Source organism: Heptranchias perlo, chromosome 23, assembly GCF_035084215.1.
Source record: "Heptranchias perlo isolate sHepPer1 chromosome 23, sHepPer1.hap1, whole genome shotgun sequence".
NCBI lineage: Eukaryota > Metazoa > Chordata > Chondrichthyes > Hexanchiformes > Hexanchidae > Heptranchias > Heptranchias perlo.
In genome coordinates, this window is record NC_090347.1 from 41674181 (window position 1) to 41693957 (window position 19777).

Genomic DNA, 19777 nt, shown 5'->3' on the forward strand with positions numbered 1-19777 from the left:
TCTTAAGTATGGAGACCAAAACTGTATGCAGTATTCCAGGTGCGGTCTCACCAATACCTTATATAACTGCAGCAATACCTCCCTGTTTTTATATTCTATCCCCCGAGCAATAAAAGCCAACATTCCGTTGGCCTTCTTGATTATCTGCTGCACCTGCATACTAACTTTTTGATTTTCTTGCACTAGGACCCCCAGATCCCTTTGTACTGCAGTACTTTCCAGTTTCTTGCCATTAAGATAATAACTTGCCCTCTGATTTTTCCTGCCAAAATGCATAACCTCACATTTTCCAATATTGTATTGCATCTGCCAAATCTCCGCCCACTCACCCAGCCTGTCTATATCCCCTTGTAGGTTTTTTATGTCCTCCTCACTCTCTACTTTCCCTCCCATCTTTGTATCATCTGCAAACTTTGATATGTTACACTCGGTCCCCTCCTCCAAATCGTTAATATAGATTGTAAAGAGTTGGGGACCCAGCACCGACCCCTGCGGAACACCACTGGCTACAGGTTGCCAGTCCGAGAATGAACCATTTATCCCAACTCTCTGCTTCCTGTTAGATAACCAATCCTCCACCCATGCCAGAATATTACCCCCAATCCAGTGATTCTTTATCTTGAGCAATAATCTTTTATGTGGCACCTTGTCGAGTGCCTTCTGGAAGTCTAAATACACTACGTCCACTGGTTCCCCTTTATCCACCCTGTACGTTATGTCCTCAAAGAACTCAAGCAAATTTGTCAGACATGACTTCACCTTCGTAAAGCAATGCTGACTTTGTCCTATTAAATTATGTTTATCCAAATGTTCCGCTACTATCTCCTTAATAATAGACTCCAAAATTTTACCCACCACAGATGTTAGGCTAACTGGTCTATAATTTCCAGCCTTCTGCCTACTACCCTTTTTAAATAAGGGTGTTACATTAGCAGTTTTCCAATCTGCCGGGACCTTTGCCGAGTCCAGAGAATTTTGGAAAATTATTACCAAAGCATCCACAATCCCTACTGCCACTTCCCTCAAGACCCTCGGATGTAAGCCATCGGGTCCAGGGGATTTATCCGCCTTGAGCCCCATTAATTTACTGAGTACCAATTCCTTAGTGATTTTAATCGTATTTAGCTCCTCCCCCCCCAGAGCCCCCTGTTTGTCCAGTGTTGGGATATTCTTAGTGTCCTCTATCGTAAAGACTGAAACAAAATATTTGTTCAGCATTTTTGCCATCTCCATGTTTCCCACTATTAATTTCCCGGTCTCATCCTCTAAGGGACCTACGTTTGCCTTAGCCACCCTTTTTCTTTTTATATAACTGTAGAAACTCTTGCTATCTCTTTTTATATTTTTTGCTAATTTATTTTCATAATCTATCTTCCCTTTCTTAATCAATCCTTTCGTTACTTTTTGCTGTCTTTTGAAGACTTCCCAATCTTCTATCCTCCCACTAAGTTTGGCTACCTTATATGTCCTTGTTTTTAGTCGGATACTATCCTTAATTTCTTTACTTAGCCACAGATGGCTGTCATTTCTTTTACACCCTTTTTTCCTCAGTGGAATATATTTTTTTGGAAAGTTTTAAAATAACTCCTTGAATGAACACCACTGCTCATGTACCGTCTTACCCTTTAATCTATTTTCCCAGTCCACTTTAATCAATTCCGCTCTCATACCATCATAGTCTCCTTTATTCAAGCTCAGTATGCTTGTTTGAGAACCAACCTTCTCACCCTGTAATTGGATATGGAATGTAACCATGTTATGGTCACTCATTCCAAGGGGATCCTTAACTAGGACATTATTAATTAATCCTGGCTCATTACACAGGACCAGGTCCAAGGTTGCTTGCCCCCTTGTAGGATCAGTTACATACTGCTCAAGAAATCCATCCCTAATACACTCAATAAACTCTTCCTCTAGGCTGCCCTGCCCAATTTGATTTGTCCAGTTAATATGATAGTTAAAATCCCCCATAATTATAGCTGTTCCCTTATTACATGCCCCGACTATTTCCTGATTAACACTTCTTCCAGCAGAGTTGCAACTATTAGGAGGCCTATATACTACGCCCATGAGTGTTTTTTTCCCCTTATTATTCCTTAACTCTACCCAAACTGTTTCATTATCCTGATCCTTTGTCCCAATATCATTTCTCTGTATTACAGTGATTCCTTCCTTTATTAACATAGCCACCCCACCTCCCCTTCCTTCCTGCCTGTCCTTCCTGATTGTTAAATACCCTGGCATATTTAATTCCCAGTCATTGTCACCCTGCAGCCATGTTTCTGTAATGGCCACAAGATCATACCCATACGTCGTTATTTGTGCCGTTAACTCGTCCATTTTGTTACGAATGCTACGTGCATTCAGATAAAGAACTTTCAAATATGTGTTGTGACACTTAGTTCCTGCTTTTTCCTTTTTTAACACTTTACCTTTTACTCCATACCTCCTGTCCCTTCCTGACACGCTTTCCTCTGTCTCCCTGCTCAGGTCCCCTGCCACAGCTTTGATGCTGGGTTAATCGCCTTACGCCTTCTAGTTTTTATTTTATCTGTCGTGCCTAAAGTACACTTTCTTTCCGCTGCTCTACGCTTTTCCCTTTCACTTGTTCTTGAACAACTGTTTGTACTATTTGTATTGTAGATTTCACCTGGGTCTTCCCCTCTCTTGCTGCTCTCAACTTTATTCTCTTCTGACTCCCTGCTCAGGTTCCCATCCCCCTGCCACTCTAGTTTAAACCTTCCCCAACAGCACTAGCAAACACCCCCGCGAGGACATTGGTCCCGGTCCTGCTCGGGTGTAACCTGTCACGCTTGTACAGGTCCCACCTTCCCCAGAACCAGTCCCAGGAATCTAAATCCCTCCCTCCTACACCATCCCTGCAGCCACGCATTCATCCTGTCTATTCTCCTGTTCCTATACTCACTAGCACGTGGCACTGGTAGTAATCCTGAGATCACTACCTTTGAAGTCCTGCTTTTTAATTTATCTCCTAACTCCTTAAATTCACCTTGCAGGACCTCATCCCTTTTTTTTTACCTATGTCGTTGGTACCAATATGGACCACGACTACTGGCTGTTCACCCTCCCCCTCCAGAATGCCCTGCAGCCGCTCTGTGACATCCTTGACCCTAGCACCAGGGAGGCAACATACCATCCTGGAGTCACGTTTGCGGCTGCAGAAACGCCTACCTGTTCCCCTTACAATTGAATCCCCTATCACTATAGCCCTGCCACTCTTCTTCCTCCCCTCCTGTGCAGCAGAGTCACCCGTGGTGCCCCATACTTGGCTCTTGCTGCTTTCCCCAATAAACCATCTCCCCCAACAGTATCTAAAGCAGAATATCTGTTTGAGAGGGAGATGGCCCCAGAGGACTCCTGCTCTACCTGCCTAGTCCTTTTACTCTGCCTGGCGGTCACCCATTTCCTTTCTGCCTGCGTAATCTTTACCTGCGGTGTGACCACCTCACTGAACGTGCTATCCACGATAGTCTCAGCATCGCGGATGCTCCACAGTGAATCCACCCGCAGCTCCAGCTCCGAAAGATGGTTAGCCAGTAACTGCAGCTGGACACACTTCCTGCACACATGGTCGCCAGGGACACTGGTAGTGTCCATGACTTCCCACATAGTGCAGGAGGAGCATATCACGGGTGCGAGCTGTGCTGCCATGACTTGCCTTAGACTCTCAGACTCTCCTCCTGCTCTAGGTCTCTCCTTTTATACTGTGCTCACCTCTCGGACTCTCCTGCCTCACCTGTGACGTCGCACAGTAGTTGTCTCTTTTTGCAGGTCTGCTTGCTGCTTTTATTCCCCAATCTCAGTCTTCTACTCTCAGGTCCACCGCCGCTCTGGGGAAAAAGTTAGGAAAAGCAACGCAAAGCAGCACCTCCTTCCCCCACGTCACCGAACTCCCACACTTACCAAACTCTCCGTTCACACTGTGTTGTCCGCACACCGTCTGTACATAGATCATTAAAATGTCATGGACAGGTACAGAAAATAATCAAAAAGGCTTTTGGAATGCTGGCCTTTATATCTAGTGGACTAGAATACAAGGGGGTAGAAGTTATACTACAGCTATACAAAGCCCTGGTTAGACCACATCTGGAGAACTGTGTTCAGTTCAGGACACTGCACCTTAGAAAGGATATATTGGCCTTGGAGGGAGTGCAGGGTAGATTTACTAGAATGATACCTGGACTCCGAGGGCTATATTACGAGGTGAGATTACACAAACTAGGGTTGTATTCCCCGGAATTTAGAAGATTAAGGGGTGATTTGATCGAAGTTTTCAAGATATTAAGGTGATCTGATAGGGTAGATAGAGAGAAATTATATCTGCTGGTTGAGGAATCTAGGACTAGGGGACATAGCCTAAAAATTAGAGCCAGGACTTTCAGGAGTGAAGTCAGGAAACACTTCTACACGCAAAGGGTGGTAGAAGTTTGGAACTCTCTTACGCAGAACAGACTCGAGGGGCTAAATGGCCTATTCCTGTTCCTATATTCTATGTTCCCTCCCACCCCATTGGAATTTGTAGGGTAAGTTATTTGGGGCGGAACCCAGGGGATCTGGGTTCTGCCCCCCAGTGCCCTCCCCCCCCCCCCCCCCCCATTTTACAGCCAATGAAATACTTTTGAAATGTAGTCACTGTTGTAATGTAGGAAACACAACAGCCAATTTGCGCACAGCAAGGTCCCACAAACAGCAATGAGACAAATGACCAGATAATCTGTTTCAGGTGTTGGCTGAGGGATAAATATTGGCCAGGATACCCGGGAGAACTCCCCTGCTCATCTTCGAAATAGTGCCGTGGGATCTTTTACGTCCACCTGAGAGGGCAAATAGGGCCTCGGTTTAACATCTTATCCACAAAACCAGGAGTGCACATCAGGAATTGGCGAGTGGGGAGAAGGGGCAGAAAATCATTGGGAGTCTGTGATTTCCTGTTATGTGTTCCTGGCATGTGAGGATCTGTTGCACAAGCGGATATTAATAAAATTCAGCCTTCGGTATTTTCAATGCGGCCTCACAAGAAAGTGAGATATGGCACCAGGAGACCGCACACAGCCGTTCAATTTAATAGATTCAATTATTTACACTGCTTCTTGTATTGGCGCAAAAAAAATCCAATGTTATGTTTTGCAACTTTTTTCAAGTAAAGCTACTTTTATTTTAGATTCAAACATGTTGTAGCTTACACAGGCATTTGCATAATTATACAAACAAAATCAACATTTGTATTTCATTTCTTAAAAAGACTTGCTAGAAATAACTGAATTTCCCTCTTACAGTTTGAGTGAGACGTTGTGATAGAATTAAACCAGTTATGTGGTCCTAAAAACATAGGGTCCAAAATTGTTCAAGGAAATGATCACTGCACTTAAGATTTAAAGTTCCTTTGGAATGGAGCATATGATGGCTGACTCTTGCTGGAGTACAGTCCCACAGGCACCAGAAGCTCTCCTCCTGCACAGTAGGTGTCAGCGAGCTATTCGCCCATGGAGGGCAGCACTGCTGAGCTCACCAGTCGGCATTGGAAAATCAGCCTGCCGTTCCCTTCCAAAGCCCAATGGTCCTAAATGCAACTGTAGCTCCCTACTGCCTGAGGTCAGCACTGACTGGCGATCGAGCCTGGGGCCTTCTCAATCTGCATGGCTCAGAACCAGGCCAAGCAATGCGTTTATCTGTTGGGCAACTGCAGCATCACCAACTCTAGTTGCACACATTCCTGGAGGTTTCATCACAAGACCTCCCACCTCCAATAGCCCCGCCCGGTCAAACAGCCTTTTTTCCCATTTCCAATATAATAAACAAAAGTGTTCAAAGAAAATGAAAAGAAACACATAATTTTTTTTTTTAACGACCCTATGATTTTTTTCCTCCCGGTTTGCTCGTAGCAGTGTTCACAAGAACAGTGTTTAATTCCTGGAGACACCAGGGCAATCCTGGAGGGTTGGCAACCCTCGGCAACTAGCAGAGCTCCGTAACAGCTTTAAGTCTGCCCCTCGAAGATGTTACAGCAATCTTTAAAATCTATTGTTGCTCACTGCATGCGAACCTCCACCATGTTGCTGTGACCATTTATGCTCTGCTGACAACACAAGTACTGGTAGATGACTTCAACCAGAGGTTAAGAGGTGTATGACCTGCAGTGGCAAGGGTGCGATCAAACTCTTCCCTGTACCATTCGTTTCGGGCCCTCAACGCAAAGTGCATTTTCTGTTTTGGTGCTGAACAAAACTTGTCTTTTCATTTATTTGGAGATTGGAGTCTTCCTTATAAAAACAGACTTGTGACCTTGCTCTGGGGTCATCCGGACAGCCTTGTTCCTCGCTGTATTTTTATGCAAACATATAAAATCAGCAGGCAAGGTAAAATCCCCAGTGCTGAAGGATGGAGCTGGGCAGCTATACTTACACAGCATTCATACATACATAGAATTGCATTGAAATTCCAACACAGAAACAGGCCGTTCAGCCCAACCAGTCGGTGTCAGTGATTATCCTCCACATGAGCAGTAGTCCTAATCCCATGTGCCTGCCCCGTTCCCATATCCCTTTATCCCCTTTTCCTTCATACACTTATCCAACCTACTCTTAAATGTCAACATAGTCTCTGCTTCAATCATTAATTCCATAGCCTCACTAGCCTGTGTTTAAAAAAAAAAATTCTCCAGCTCTCTCTCCTAAGTCTTTAATTATGACCCCTCGTTCCACACCGCACAGCCGCTGGAAACTAGGGTCGCCTTCTCTGATTGGATGCATTCCTGGAGGTTTCATCACATGACCTCCCGCCCCCACGCTCCCGCCATTGGTCGCCCGCCATTGGTCGCCCGCCATTGGTCGCCCGCCATTGGTCTCCCGCCATTGGTCGCCCGCCATTGGTCGCCCGCCATGTCCATCCTCACACTGCACCACCTTCCCACACCAATCGGGAAGTGAATAGACTCTTCATTACCCGATTGGATGATTCTTGACCGACAGTCAAACAGCTTTATCCCCCCCCCTCTCCAATAATTTTAGAACTGATAAACAAAAGTGTTAAAAGAAAATTGAAAAAAAAAACACACAATGTTTTTTTAATGCCCCTATGATTTTTCTCCCGGGTGTTGCTCGTAGCAGTGTCCAATTTTCAATTCCTGGAGACTCCAGGCCAATCCTGGAGTGTTGGCAACCCTAACTGAAAACAGAGATCTGTCCTTTCTCTTCATAATTTTTAGTAAGTCTATCCAATCACATACCTGTAGTACCTTTTCTCTCTTTTAAATTATTATTGTTCATATTCCTATAAACAATTTTACAAATGATCGCCTGTATAAAGGGAATGAGTTATGAAGAAAGATTAAAGAAGGTTAAATGCTTCAGTCTGGAGGGAAGCTTGTTAACGAGGGCCCCCATCGAAGACGATAACATATTAAATGGGATAGATAAAGGAAACCCATGATTATTAGTCAAGCTAAGTCAGGCCAGTTTAAATTAGTGAAAAGTAAATTCATAAGCAGGTAATCGAAATAATCAGCAGGAGTTTTCTTGGGGTTTCTCCCCCTTCTCCGTAATTTTGGAAATACCGTTTACACATGAACCGCCACCAGAATTACGCCGGTGAAGCGGGAGAAGTCTCAACAGCCGTTTGGGGGCGAGGGTTCCAGATTTGCACTGTCCAGTGTGTGAAGAAGTGTTTCCTGACATCACCCCTGAACGGCCAAGCTCTAATTTTAAGGTTATGCCCCCTTGTTCTGGATTCTCCCAGCAGAGTTTCTCTCTATCCTATCAAATCCTTTCATCATCTTAATTAATCATCTCAATTAGATCACCCCTTAATCTTCTACACTCAAAGGAATACAGGCCTGTCTATGCAACCTGGCCTCATAAAGTAACCCTTTTAGCCCCAGTATCATTCTGGTGAATCTGCGCTGCACCCCCTCCAAGGCCAATATCTCCTTCCTGAGGTGCGGTGCCCAGAACTGAACACAGTACTAGAGATGGGTTCTAACTAGAGCTTTATACAACTGTAGCTTAACTTCAACCCCTTTGTATTCCAGGCCTCTTGAGATAAAGGCCAACATTCCATTAGCCTTTTAAATTATTTTTTGTACCTGTCCATTAGCTTTTAATGATTTCTGTGCATGGATCCCTAAATTTCTCTGCTCATCCACAGTTTAGAAAATACTCTGATTTGTCTTTCTTAGGTCCAAAGTGGATGACCTCACACTTCCCCACATTGAACTCCATCTGCCACAGTTTTGCCCACTCACTTAATCTATCAATGTCCCTTTGCAACTTTCTGCTCCCATCTATTACTATTTACTGTGCCACCTAACTTAATGTCGTCAGCAAACTTGGATATACGGCTCTCTATTCCTTCATCTAAGTCACTTATAAATACAGTGAAAAGCTGAGGCCCCAGTACAGATCCCTGGGGGACACCACTAATCACATCCTACCAATTTGAGTACATACCCATTATTCCTACTCTCTGTTCCCCACCTCCTAACCAGTCAATCTATCTTCTGCACTCAGCAAAATTCCACTAATGCTTCTGTCAAAATCACTCCAGGGTCCAACGAGTGGGTGAAGGGCGAGTCCATGTTTGCCTATTAAAGAGGGTGGAGATCGATTCAAAACCTTTCGGAGAGCGGGCATCTTTTATCTATAAACATGGGTCAGTGCAACTGCTGGTTTTTTTCATATGTTAAAGTATTTCAAGTATAGTTGAGCCTCCACACTGAAAAGCTAGGTTCTGGTCTAACCAGAATGAACAAACTACACTGGGATTAGGTTGGATGCCTGAGAGAGGTCTGCACTCCTCTGAGTTTGAGGAAATATGCTGAATGTGTCCTTCTCCCTCCGTTTTCCCAGTTTGATGAGCAATGCGGCGTGTTTCCTCTCTCTTCCCAGATTGATGAGCTATGCAGAGTGTTTCTCAACCCCCTGTTTGATCCCAAGCACAAGGTGGAGAAACCAGTTGAACTGGACGGTCCATCCCTTGTCCCGGCAAATCTCGATCTGGTCCAGGAAGTGCTTCTTGGCCTCTTCTTCATTCTTGCCCACAGTCAATGTCTCTCGAATATATTCAATATCTTCTTTGCTGGTTAGTTGCGGCATCCCTGTCATCACCATCATGGAGAAGAGTATAATCAGCAGGTTGGTGTGGTGACGGAGTGCAAGGTAGGCCTTGGCACAGATATCCTGTTGGAAGAATTGAAATATGAAATCTAGTCGTCTCTCTTTCACTAAAACCATATTAAACAGAAAATGCACTTGGTCAAAGGCAGCACAAATGGCAGGCCTGGGCCCCAATACACAAATAGCAGGCCTCGGCCCCAATACACAAATAGCAGGCCTGGGCCCCAATACACAAATAGCAGGCCTAGGCCCTAATACACAAATAGCAGGCCTGGGCCCCAATACACAAATAGCAGGCCTGGGCCCTAATACACAAATAGCAGGCCTGGGCCCTAATACACAAATAGCAGGCCTCGGCCCCAATACACAAATAGCAGGCCTCGGCCCTAATACACAAATAGCAGGCCTGGGCCCCAATACACAAATAGCAGGCCTCGGCCCTAATACACAAATAGCAGGCCTCGGCCCCAATACACAAATAGCAGGCCTGGGCCCCAATACACAAATAGCAGGCCTGGGCCCCAATACACAAATAGCAGGCCTCGGCCCCAATTCAGAAAAGGCAGGCCTGGGCCCCAATACACAAATAGCAGGCCTGGGCCCCAATACACAAATAGCAGGCCTCGGCCCCAATACACAAATAGCAGGCCTGGGCCCCAATACACAAATAGCAGGCCTCGGCCCCAATACACAAATAGCAGGCCTCGGCCCCAATACACAAATAGCAGGCCTCGGCCCCAATACACAAATAGCAGGCCTCGGCCCCAATACACAAATAGCAGGCCTGGGCCCCAATACACAAATAGCAGGCCTCGGCCCCAATACACAAATAGCAGGCCTCGGCCCCAATACACAAATAGCAGGCCTCGGCCCCAATACACAAATAGCAGGCCTGGGCCCCAATACACAAATAGCAGGCCTGGGCCCCAATACACAAATAGCAGGCCTCGGCCCCAATACACAAATAGCAGGCCTCGGCCCCAATACACAAATAGCAGGCCTGGGCCCCAATACACAAATAGCAGGCCTCAGCCCCAATACACAAATAGCAGGCCTCAGCCCCAATACACAAATAGCAGGCCTGGGCCCCAATACACAAATAGCAGGCCTGGGCCCCAATACACAAATAGCAGGCCTCAGCCCCAATACACAAATAGCAGGCCTCGGCCCCAATACACAAATAGCAGGCCTCGGCCCCAATACACAAATAGCAGGCCCGGGTCCCAATACACAAATAGCAGGCCTCGGCCCCAATACACAAATAGCAGGCCTCGGCCCCAATACACAAATAGCAGGCCTCGGCCCCAATACACAAATAGCAGGCCTGGGCCCCAATACACAAATAGCAGGCCTGGGCCCCAATACACAAATAGCAGGCCTCAGCCCCAATACACAAATAGCAGGCCTGGGCCCCAATACACAAATAGCAGGCCTGGGCCCCAATACACAAATAGCAGGCCTGGGCCCCAATACACAAATAGCAGGCCTCAGCCCCAATACACAAATAGCAGGCCTGGGCCCCATACACAAATAGCAGGCCTGGGCCCCAATACACAAATAGCAGGCCTCGGCCCCAATACACAAATAGCAGGCCTCGGCCCCAATACACAAATAGCAGGCCTCGGCCCCAATACACAAATAGCAGGCCTGGGCCCCAATACACAAATAGCAGGCCTGGGCCCCAATACACAAATAGCAGGCCTCGGCCCCAATACACAAATAGCAGGCCTCGGCCCCAATACACAAATAACAGGCCTGGGCCCCAATACACAAATAGCAGGCCTCGGCCCCAATACACAAATCGCAGGCCTCGGCCCTAATACACAAATAGCAGGCCTGGGCCCCAATACACAAATAGCAGGCCTCGGCCCCAATACACAAAAAACAGGACTGGGCCCCAATACACAAATGGCAGGCCTGGGTCCCAATACACAAATAGCAGGCCTGGGCCCCAATACACAAATAGCAGGCCTCGGCCCCAATACACAAATAGCAGGCCTGGGCCCCAATACACAAATAGCAGGCCTGGGCCCCAATACACAAATAGCAGGCCTGGGCCCCAATACACAAATAGCAGGCCTGGGCCCCAATACACAAATAGCAGCTCTAGGTCCCGATACGCAAATAGCAGGCCCGGGTCCCAATACACAAATAGCAGGCCTGGGCCCCAATACACAAATAGCAGCTCTAGGTCCCGATACGCAAATAGCAGGCCCGGGTCCCAATACACAAATAGCAGGCCTGGGCCCCAATACACAAATAGCAGGCCTCGGCCCCAATACACAAATAGCAGGCCTCGGCCCCAATACACAAATAGCAGGCCTCGGCCCCAATACACAAATAGCAGGCCTGGGCCCCAATACACAAATAGCAGGCCTGGGCCCCAATACACAAATAGCAGGCCTGGGCCCCAATACACAAATAGCAGGCCTGGGCCCCAATACACAAATAGCAGCTCTAGGTCCCGATACGCAAATAGCAGGCCCGGGTCCCAATACACAAATAGCAGGCCTGGGCCCCAATACACAAATAGCAGCTCTAGGTCCCGATACGCAAATAGCAGGCCCGGGTCCCAATACACAAATAGCAGGCCTGGGCCCCAATACACAAATAGCAGGCCTGGGCCCCAATACACAAATAGCAGGCCTGGGCCCCAATACACAAATAGCAGGCCCGGGTCCCAATACACAAATAGCAGGCCTGGGCCCCAATACACAAATAGCAGGCCTGGGTCCCAATACACAAATAGCAGGCCTGGGCCCCAATACACAAATAGCAGGCCTCGGCCCCAATACACAAATAGCAGGCCTGGGCCCCAATACACAAATAGCAGGCCTGGGCCCCAATACACAAATAGCAGGCCTCGGCCCCAATACACAAATAGCAGGCCTGTGCCCCAATACACAAATAGCAGGCCTGGGCCCCAATACACAAATAGCAGGCCTCGGCCCCAATACACAAATAGCAGGCCTCGGCCCCAATACACAAATAGCAGGCCTGGGCCCCAATACACAAATAGCAGGCCTCGGCCCCAATACACAAATAGCAGGCCTGGGCCCCAATACACAAATAGCAGGCCTCAGCCCCAATACACAAATAGCAGGCCTGGGCCCCAATACACAAATAGCAGGCCTGGGCCCCAATACACAAATAGCAGGCCTGGGCCCCAATACACAAATAGCAGGCCTCGGCCCCAATACACAAATCGCAGGCCTGGGCCCTAATACACAAATAGCAGGCCTGGGCCCCAATACACAAATAGCAGGCCTGGGCCCCAATACACAAATAGCAGGCCTCGGCCCCAATACACAAATAGCAGGCCTCGGCCCCAATACACAAATAGCAGGCCTCGGCCCCAATACACAAATAGCAGGCCTCGGCCCCAATACACAAATAGCAGGCCTGGGCCCCAATACACAAATAGCAGGCCTGGGCCCCAATACACAAATAGCAGGCCTCGGCCCCAATACACAAATAGCAGGCCTTGGCCCCAATACACAAATAGCAGGCCTCGGCCCCAATACACAAATAGCACGGGCTGTAGTCCTGGGCCTGAATCCAGACCTTCAGTTCTTTTTCTTAGATCTCAAAGATCAATCAGTAGGATTTGACATGTTGGGCCTGAAATTTTATGCCCCATTTACTTTGTGTCGAGGTGACAGGTAATGGACTTTGGGTTCACCCCTTGACTCCCCACACAGTTACCTCCCAGTCTGTGTCAACCCATTGAATAGAGGCAAAGCAGTACAACAAAACAAAATAGAACAGGATTGAGATCCTGCACTGTGAGCAGCAGCTTGCCCAGCAACAGAGACAATGACAGAGGTCTGGAAAGTGGGGTTTTTTTGGCATTCGTTTCAAACAGCCTTGTGTATTAGAAAACCTCACAGATTGTTCTCAAAATCACACATTGAATTGGTTTTAAAACTCATTCATAGATTCTGTTGCAGTGTTATTTTGAGATGGAATGGTTACAAACCTTGGAAAGGACCTGTGTTAGCTGAGTACACCAATAATATATCTGTACCTTCCTGTCCAATAGATTGCAGAAGTCCTCGTCCTCCTCACCTGGAGTTGCAGTGTACAACCGCAGTAACAACATCTTGCATTTACAGCACGCCCTTAACGTAGTAAAATGTCCCAAGGCACTTTACAGGAGCGATTATCAGACAAAATTTAGGACAGGTGACCAAAAGCTTGGTCAAAGAGGTAGTTTTTAAGGAGCATCTTAAAGGAGGAAAGAGAAGCGGAGAGGTTTAGAGAGGGAATTCCAGAGCTTAGGGCTTAGGCAGCTGAAGGCACGGCCGCCAATGGTGGGGCGATAGAAATCGGGGATGCTCCAGAGGCCAGAATTGGAGGAATGCAGAGTTCTCGCTCGTAGGGCTGGAGGAGGTTACAGAGATAGAGAGGCGCGAGGCCAGGGAGGGATTTGAACACAAGGACGAGAATTTTAAATTCAAGGCGTTGCCGGACCGGGAGCCAATGTAGGTCAGCGAGCACGGGGTGATGGGTGAACGGGACTGGGTGTGAGGTAGGATACAGGCAGCAGGTATACCTGGCAGTCACTGTGCAGTGTGTCTGGTGATGGCAACATTGGTTTCACTCACCTGAAACTTCTGGAAGTGTCGGCTCGTTTTCTTGCCAGATGTGCCCATCACAAAGAGAAAGTCGGGAGTCAGAACAAAGGGGACCCTCTCCTTACTGATTCCCAGGAAGCTTTTATAGTTCCCAAGGATGTGACCAAAATCGATATGGAAAAGATTTCCTGAATGGAATAAACCAGAAATTTGTCAGTTTTTTATTTGTACCACCGTGAGGGTTCATTTCATGATCTTCCCATGGTTGTTAATAAGTCTCAGAGAAAACTGACTGGCGGGAGGGTCAATAACCAAAGGACACAAGTTTAAGATAATTAACAAAAGAACCAGAGGGGAGATGAGGAGAATTTTTTTTAATGCAACGAGTTGTTATGATCTGGAATGCACTGCCTGTGGTAGTGGAAGCAGATTCAATAGTAACTTTCAAAAGGGAATTAGATGTATACGTGAAAGGGAAATTTTTTGCAGGGCTATGGGGAAAGAGCAGGGGAGTGGGACTAATTGGATAGCTCTTTCAAAGAGCCAGCACAGGCACGATGAACTGAATGGCCTCCTTCTGCGCTGTAAGATTCTATGATTCAATGAAAACAAAACCTGGCCCATAAAATGTTTAACTTACACCTATGACTAAGTAACACTGGAGGTAAGTTATAAGAGAGGTCAGGGGGAGCTGTTTAACCCAAAGGTTAATAAGACTTGGGAAGGACATTGAACTGGACAGTGTTAAAGAAGGTCAAGAGACAATCAAATGTATTTCTGGAGAGAAGAGATTGAGCAATGTGGTGGGTAGATGGGGTTGATCTATGGGGTAGTTTGGCTTTATGTCATTTTGCAGTTCCATTTTTTCTGTTCCTATGCTCTAGATTTTACATTAATATATATGAATGTGAACGTACAGTGCAAGTTATACGCTGCATCCATACAACACTCAACTACCAACATCTGTCTGTGCCATGACATCACAAGAACTAGGAAAGACCAACAGAAGAGAAGCTAAAGTTTAATCACCATGGCAACCGTGAAGGCCAATGTTACTAGAACTGATTTAATTTAAAGCTTTAAAAATAGTTTCCACTTGTTTTTACTTAATATTTAACAGATGTGTAATCACAGTGGTGAGATTATCTCATCCCTGAAACCATGTAGTTATCATGTGTGTCCCTCAAATTGTGATGCACCCCTACCACCGTCGTGCTTCATTTACTCTGTGCGTGGATTTGATATGCGAGCGAGCAAATAATTTGTGGCCGTGACTCGCCAAGCAACGAGCTCCCCTCTGTGCTGGTCCATTAAGGGAGAGGAGCTGAGTGGAGATGAACCAGTTATGGCAGAGGAATGGAGGTATAATGGTACAAGGCTGACCCCCTTGCAACGCCTCTGTACTGCTCCCAGCGGCTGGCTCAGCAACAGCACTGACGTAGGCCTGGGTGTCAATCTTTTTGGTCAGCAATTGATAAGGGGAGGCAATAACACAAAAATAAAGGGAAACATGAGATTACAGTTCCAGCGTACATTTAAAGGCCACCCATTCTCAGTTGTGTCTAAGAGACACTATTGCCAGCGTGTTAGAGTTTTGTTCCCTTATACCTAAAGCCTATCCATGTCACTGCTGACACACTTATCTCATGTCGTTGCTTACACACTTATCTCATGTCGTTGCTTACACACTTATCTTGTGTCGTTGCTTACACACCAATCCTCTGTCGCTGCTTATATACTTGTATACGTCATGTTTTTTCATGCTCACTATTTAGCTCGTGTAGTAGTGCTGTCATATCACCGACTCTTCTCGCCCTCCACTTAGCTCTCCCCTCCTTAAGGCATTCTGGGGATAGTTATGGTTTCGTAGGCAGCAGCAGCCCTGCTGTAACTCGCTGAAATGGATGTTCTCCTCATGACTGTTACTAATGTTACTTGACTAAGTCAATTTACAGCTTTCAAGATAGTTTCTTTTTGTTTTTACCTAATAATTAATAGAAATGTAATCAACAGGCCCATTGCAGCAATGTGTTACTAACATGTGAGCATGGGTAGTGAAGGGACACATTATTCCACTATGAGGTGCATCAATCAACACTGATCCCATCCTCACCAGACATCCACGTACAGAAACTTCCACTGGATAGGGATCAAGAGTAAGAACCTTGGCCGGATTTTTCTTTCTCTTCTCTTAGTAGCCCAGGAGATACTGGGGGTTAAATTGGTTAACCCCCGAAAATGGGCGCGGGGATCACGGTGTGTGATTAACCTGAGCCCTGTCATTGAGATGCAGGCAGCATATAACATTTGTGCCAATCTGCCGATCTGAGTTTATACCGGGCCTGCGGGAGAGCATGCACCAAGGTTCTCTGATGATGCACTACAGTTCTTGGTGCAAGACGGGGACAGAAGGAGGGGCATGCTATATCGATAGGGAACAAGAGGCCCTCCAGATATATGCTCAAAAGGCAGTGGGAGGCAGTAGGGGACAAAGTCAATGCTAGGAGCATAGCACCATGAACATGGATGCAGTGCAGGAAAAAGTGCAATGATTTGACACGAGTGGTCAAGGTGCATGAGGCATCTCCTACCAACTGCACCACTACCCGCATCCACTGCTCCACACACTACACCCCCCATCGCCCACGTACCAACAAACTCTTTCAATCAGTACTCAACTCTTCCAATCAGATGCTTCATCTCACCGTTACACAATACCACTGTTGCAAGCCACACAGCCACAACTCACAGGTCACACACACTGGCAGCTATTCAACCACGACAACCATATCACCCTGCAGCCACATCACCTGCAGAACACTCACCGACAAATTTCCCGCTTTCTTGCAGGAGAAGGTGGTGCATAACAGGATGCAGCGAGTGGCAGTGGCTCCATGGAACATGAACCTGCTGTCCTCTCTCAGGATGACAGCATTCCTGTCCCACCCCTGCCACTCCACCAGTGCCCTTGCTGTTGCCTGTCAGCTAGCCAGCCCACTCCCTATAGAGTATTGAAACTTTATTATAGGAATATAGGAACATAGGTACAAGAGTAGGCCATTTAACCCCTCGAGCCTATCCCGCCATTCAATGAGATTATGGCTGATCTGTGACCTAATTCCATATAAGTTAGGCAATATAAACTAGAGAGCACAATTCTAAAAGGGGTAGAGGAACAGAGGGATTTGGGGGTATTTATGCACAAATCATTGAAGGTGGCAGAGCAGGTTGAGAAAGCGGTTTAAAAACGCATACGGGGTCCTGGGCTTTATAAATAGAGGCATAGAGTACAAAAGCAAAGCAGTCATGTTGAACCTTTATAAAACACTAGTTCGGCCACAACTGGAGTATTGTGTCCAATTCTGGGCACCGCACTTTAGGAAGGATGAGAAGGCCTTAGAGATAGTGCAGAGGAGATTTACAAGAATGATTTCAGGGATGAGGGACTTAAATAATGTGGATAGGTTGGAGAAGCTGGGATTGTTCTCCTTGGAACAGAGAAGGTTGAGAGGAGATTTGATAGAGGTATTCAAAATCATGAAGGATCCAGACAGAGTAGATAGGGAGAAACTGTTCCCATTGGCGGAAGAGTCAAGAACCAGAGGGCATAGATTTAAGGTGATTGGCAAAAGAACGAAAGATAATATGAGGAAAAACTTTTTTATACAGCGAGTGGTTATGATCTGGAATGCACTGCCTGAGGGGGTGGTGGAGGCAGATTCAATCATGGCCTTCAAAAGGGAACTGGATAAGTACTTCAAATGAAAAAATCTGCAGGGCTACGGGGATAGGGCGGGGGAGTGGGACTAGCTGGATTGCTTGTGCGTAGAGCCGGTACGGACTCAATGGGCCCAATGGCCTCCTTCCGTGCTGTAACCTTTCTATGATTCTATGATTTTATATACTCGCCTTAGCCCCACATCCCTTCATACCTTTGGTTAACAAAAATCTATCAATCTCAGATTTAAAATTAACAATTGAGCTAGCATCAACTGCCATTTGCGGAAGAGAGTTCCAAACCTTTGCGTGTAGAAGTGTTTTCTAGCTTCGCACCTGAAAGTCCTGGCTCTAATTTTTAGGTTTTGTCCCCTCGTCCTGTTATTCAAATATAGAAGACCTCCAAAAACAGGGAAAAAATGCAGCCAGAAGCAATAAACCTGTAACTCCAGCACGATCCCTTTAAATAGCGCTGGTGGGGGGGTCCTCCATGCTGTTTGAGACCTGTTCAGCTGTGCGAGGTTAAGACAGTGCGTTGGCTGGAACGTGGAGTTCCAAAATCGCATCTGTCCCTTAACGCATAATCTCCCTACTTTTCATGTTGCCGGCGTTCGTTAAGTGCGTGTGCGCAAATGCCTTTACCAATATGGCGCCCTGCGCACATCACGCTAGAGGTGCACCTCGGACGCCATTTTCGATCCTTAGGATTCCATATAGTGCCTACACAACGGGTGCTACGCAGCCCAATTTAGCCCCCACTGAAACTAGTTGTAACAGAGAAGGTTAAGGGGAGATTTAATAGAGGCTTTTAAAATTATGAAGGGTTTTGATAGAGTAGATAGGGAGAAATAGTTTCCACTGGCAGGAGGGATGGTGACCAGAGGACACAGATTTAAGATAATTGGCAAAAGAACCAGAAGGGGGATGAGCGAAAAAAAATTCCGCAGCGAGTTGTTATGATCTGGAATGCACTGTCTGAAAAGGTGGTGGAAGCAGATTCAATAATAACTTTCAAAAGGGAATTGGATAAATACTTGGAAAGGAAAAATTTTCAGGGCTATGGGGAAAGGGCAGGGGAGTGAGACTAATTGGATAGCTCTTTCAAAGAGCTGGCACAGGCACGATGGTCGGAATGGCCTCCTTCTGTGCTGTGTGATTCTATGAACCCCTTTCCTTCCACTGCTACGTGAACATCTCAGTACAGACCAAAAATGGAATCTAGACTTTCCAGGTCTGTGTGGCTCAGTACCACCAAGCCATCAGAGAAGCATATATTTCAGTCACCTAATTAGACACTGCACACTCACCCGACTCTGTGATCATGATGTTGTCATTGTGCCTGTCTCCTATACCCAGGATGTAGGTGGCAACACAATACCCAGCACACGAATAAACAAATCTTTCCACAGCTGACTGGAACTGCAAAGTCAATGAAGAATTCTTTCAATTTACATAGTTGAGGAGGCGTTTCAAAAATTAAACTCAATAACATCAGAGGGAATCCAGCGCAGTCACATCGAGCAAGGAACAAAGAGCCGACACAATTCAGTCAAAAACCAGTGCCAGAGAATATGCTGGTATTGTTCTAAATAATAATGTTTCAATAGTTATATGTTGTACCGGTCAGGGAATGCAGCTACCACATATGAAAAAAATACATCCTTGAAAGGGCGGTGGAAGCAGATTCAATGATAACTTTCAAAAGGGAATTGGATATATACTCAAAAAGGAAAAATCTGCAGGGTTATGGGGAAAGAGCAGGGGGAGTGGGCATAATTGGATAGCTCTTTCAAAGAGCCGGCACAGGTACGATGGGCCGAATGGCCTTCTTCTGTGCTGATTCAGTGATTCTATGTGCACCTGTCTGGCACAGTGTACATTATATCAGCAACAGTCAGGCAGAGTGCATCTTTGTACCTGTACCCATCAGACAGACTATATCCTGTCACACTGCACGTTTATTCCAGCTGACGGTAATTGTTACAATGACTTTGCTTTCATGGGATGTCAATTTCAGCATCGAGTTGCATTCCATGATATTGGCCCAGTACCTGATGCTGGTCCAGTACTCATGAACTAGTCCAGTACCTGATGCTGGTCCAGTACTCATGAACTAGTCCAGTACCTGATGCTGGTCCAGTACTCATGAACTAGTCCAGTACCGGTGAGCTTCCCCAGTACCTCCTGTATTATTCCTGTACTTGTGAGTCGGCACAGTATTCATCAGCTGGTCCAGTGTCCGTGAGCTGGTCCAGTGTCCGTGAGCTGGACCAGTACCCGTGAGCTGGACCAGTACCCGTGAGCTGGACCAGTACCCGTGAGCTGGACCAGTACCCGTGAGCTGGTCCAGTG

The 19777-nt window shown here is 46.6% G+C and overlaps 1 protein-coding gene across 1 annotated transcript in view; it reads right to left on the bottom strand.

Moving 5' to 3' along the window:
* Positions 1-5164: 5164 nt before the first annotated feature.
* The window catches only part of pik3cg (phosphatidylinositol-4,5-bisphosphate 3-kinase, catalytic subunit gamma), a 44081-nt gene continuing 29468 nt past the window's right edge, over positions 5165-19777 (bottom strand). The window contains exons 9-11 of the mRNA XM_068004372.1: positions 18733-18844; positions 13739-13896; positions 5165-9194 (exon numbers count right to left, since the gene is read on the bottom strand). Of these exons, the coding sequence (XP_067860473.1) occupies positions 8913-9194; positions 13739-13896; positions 18733-18844 (552 nt within the window). The 3' untranslated portion in view covers positions 5165-8912. The remainder of the gene's footprint in view (positions 9195-13738; positions 13897-18732; positions 18845-19777) is intronic.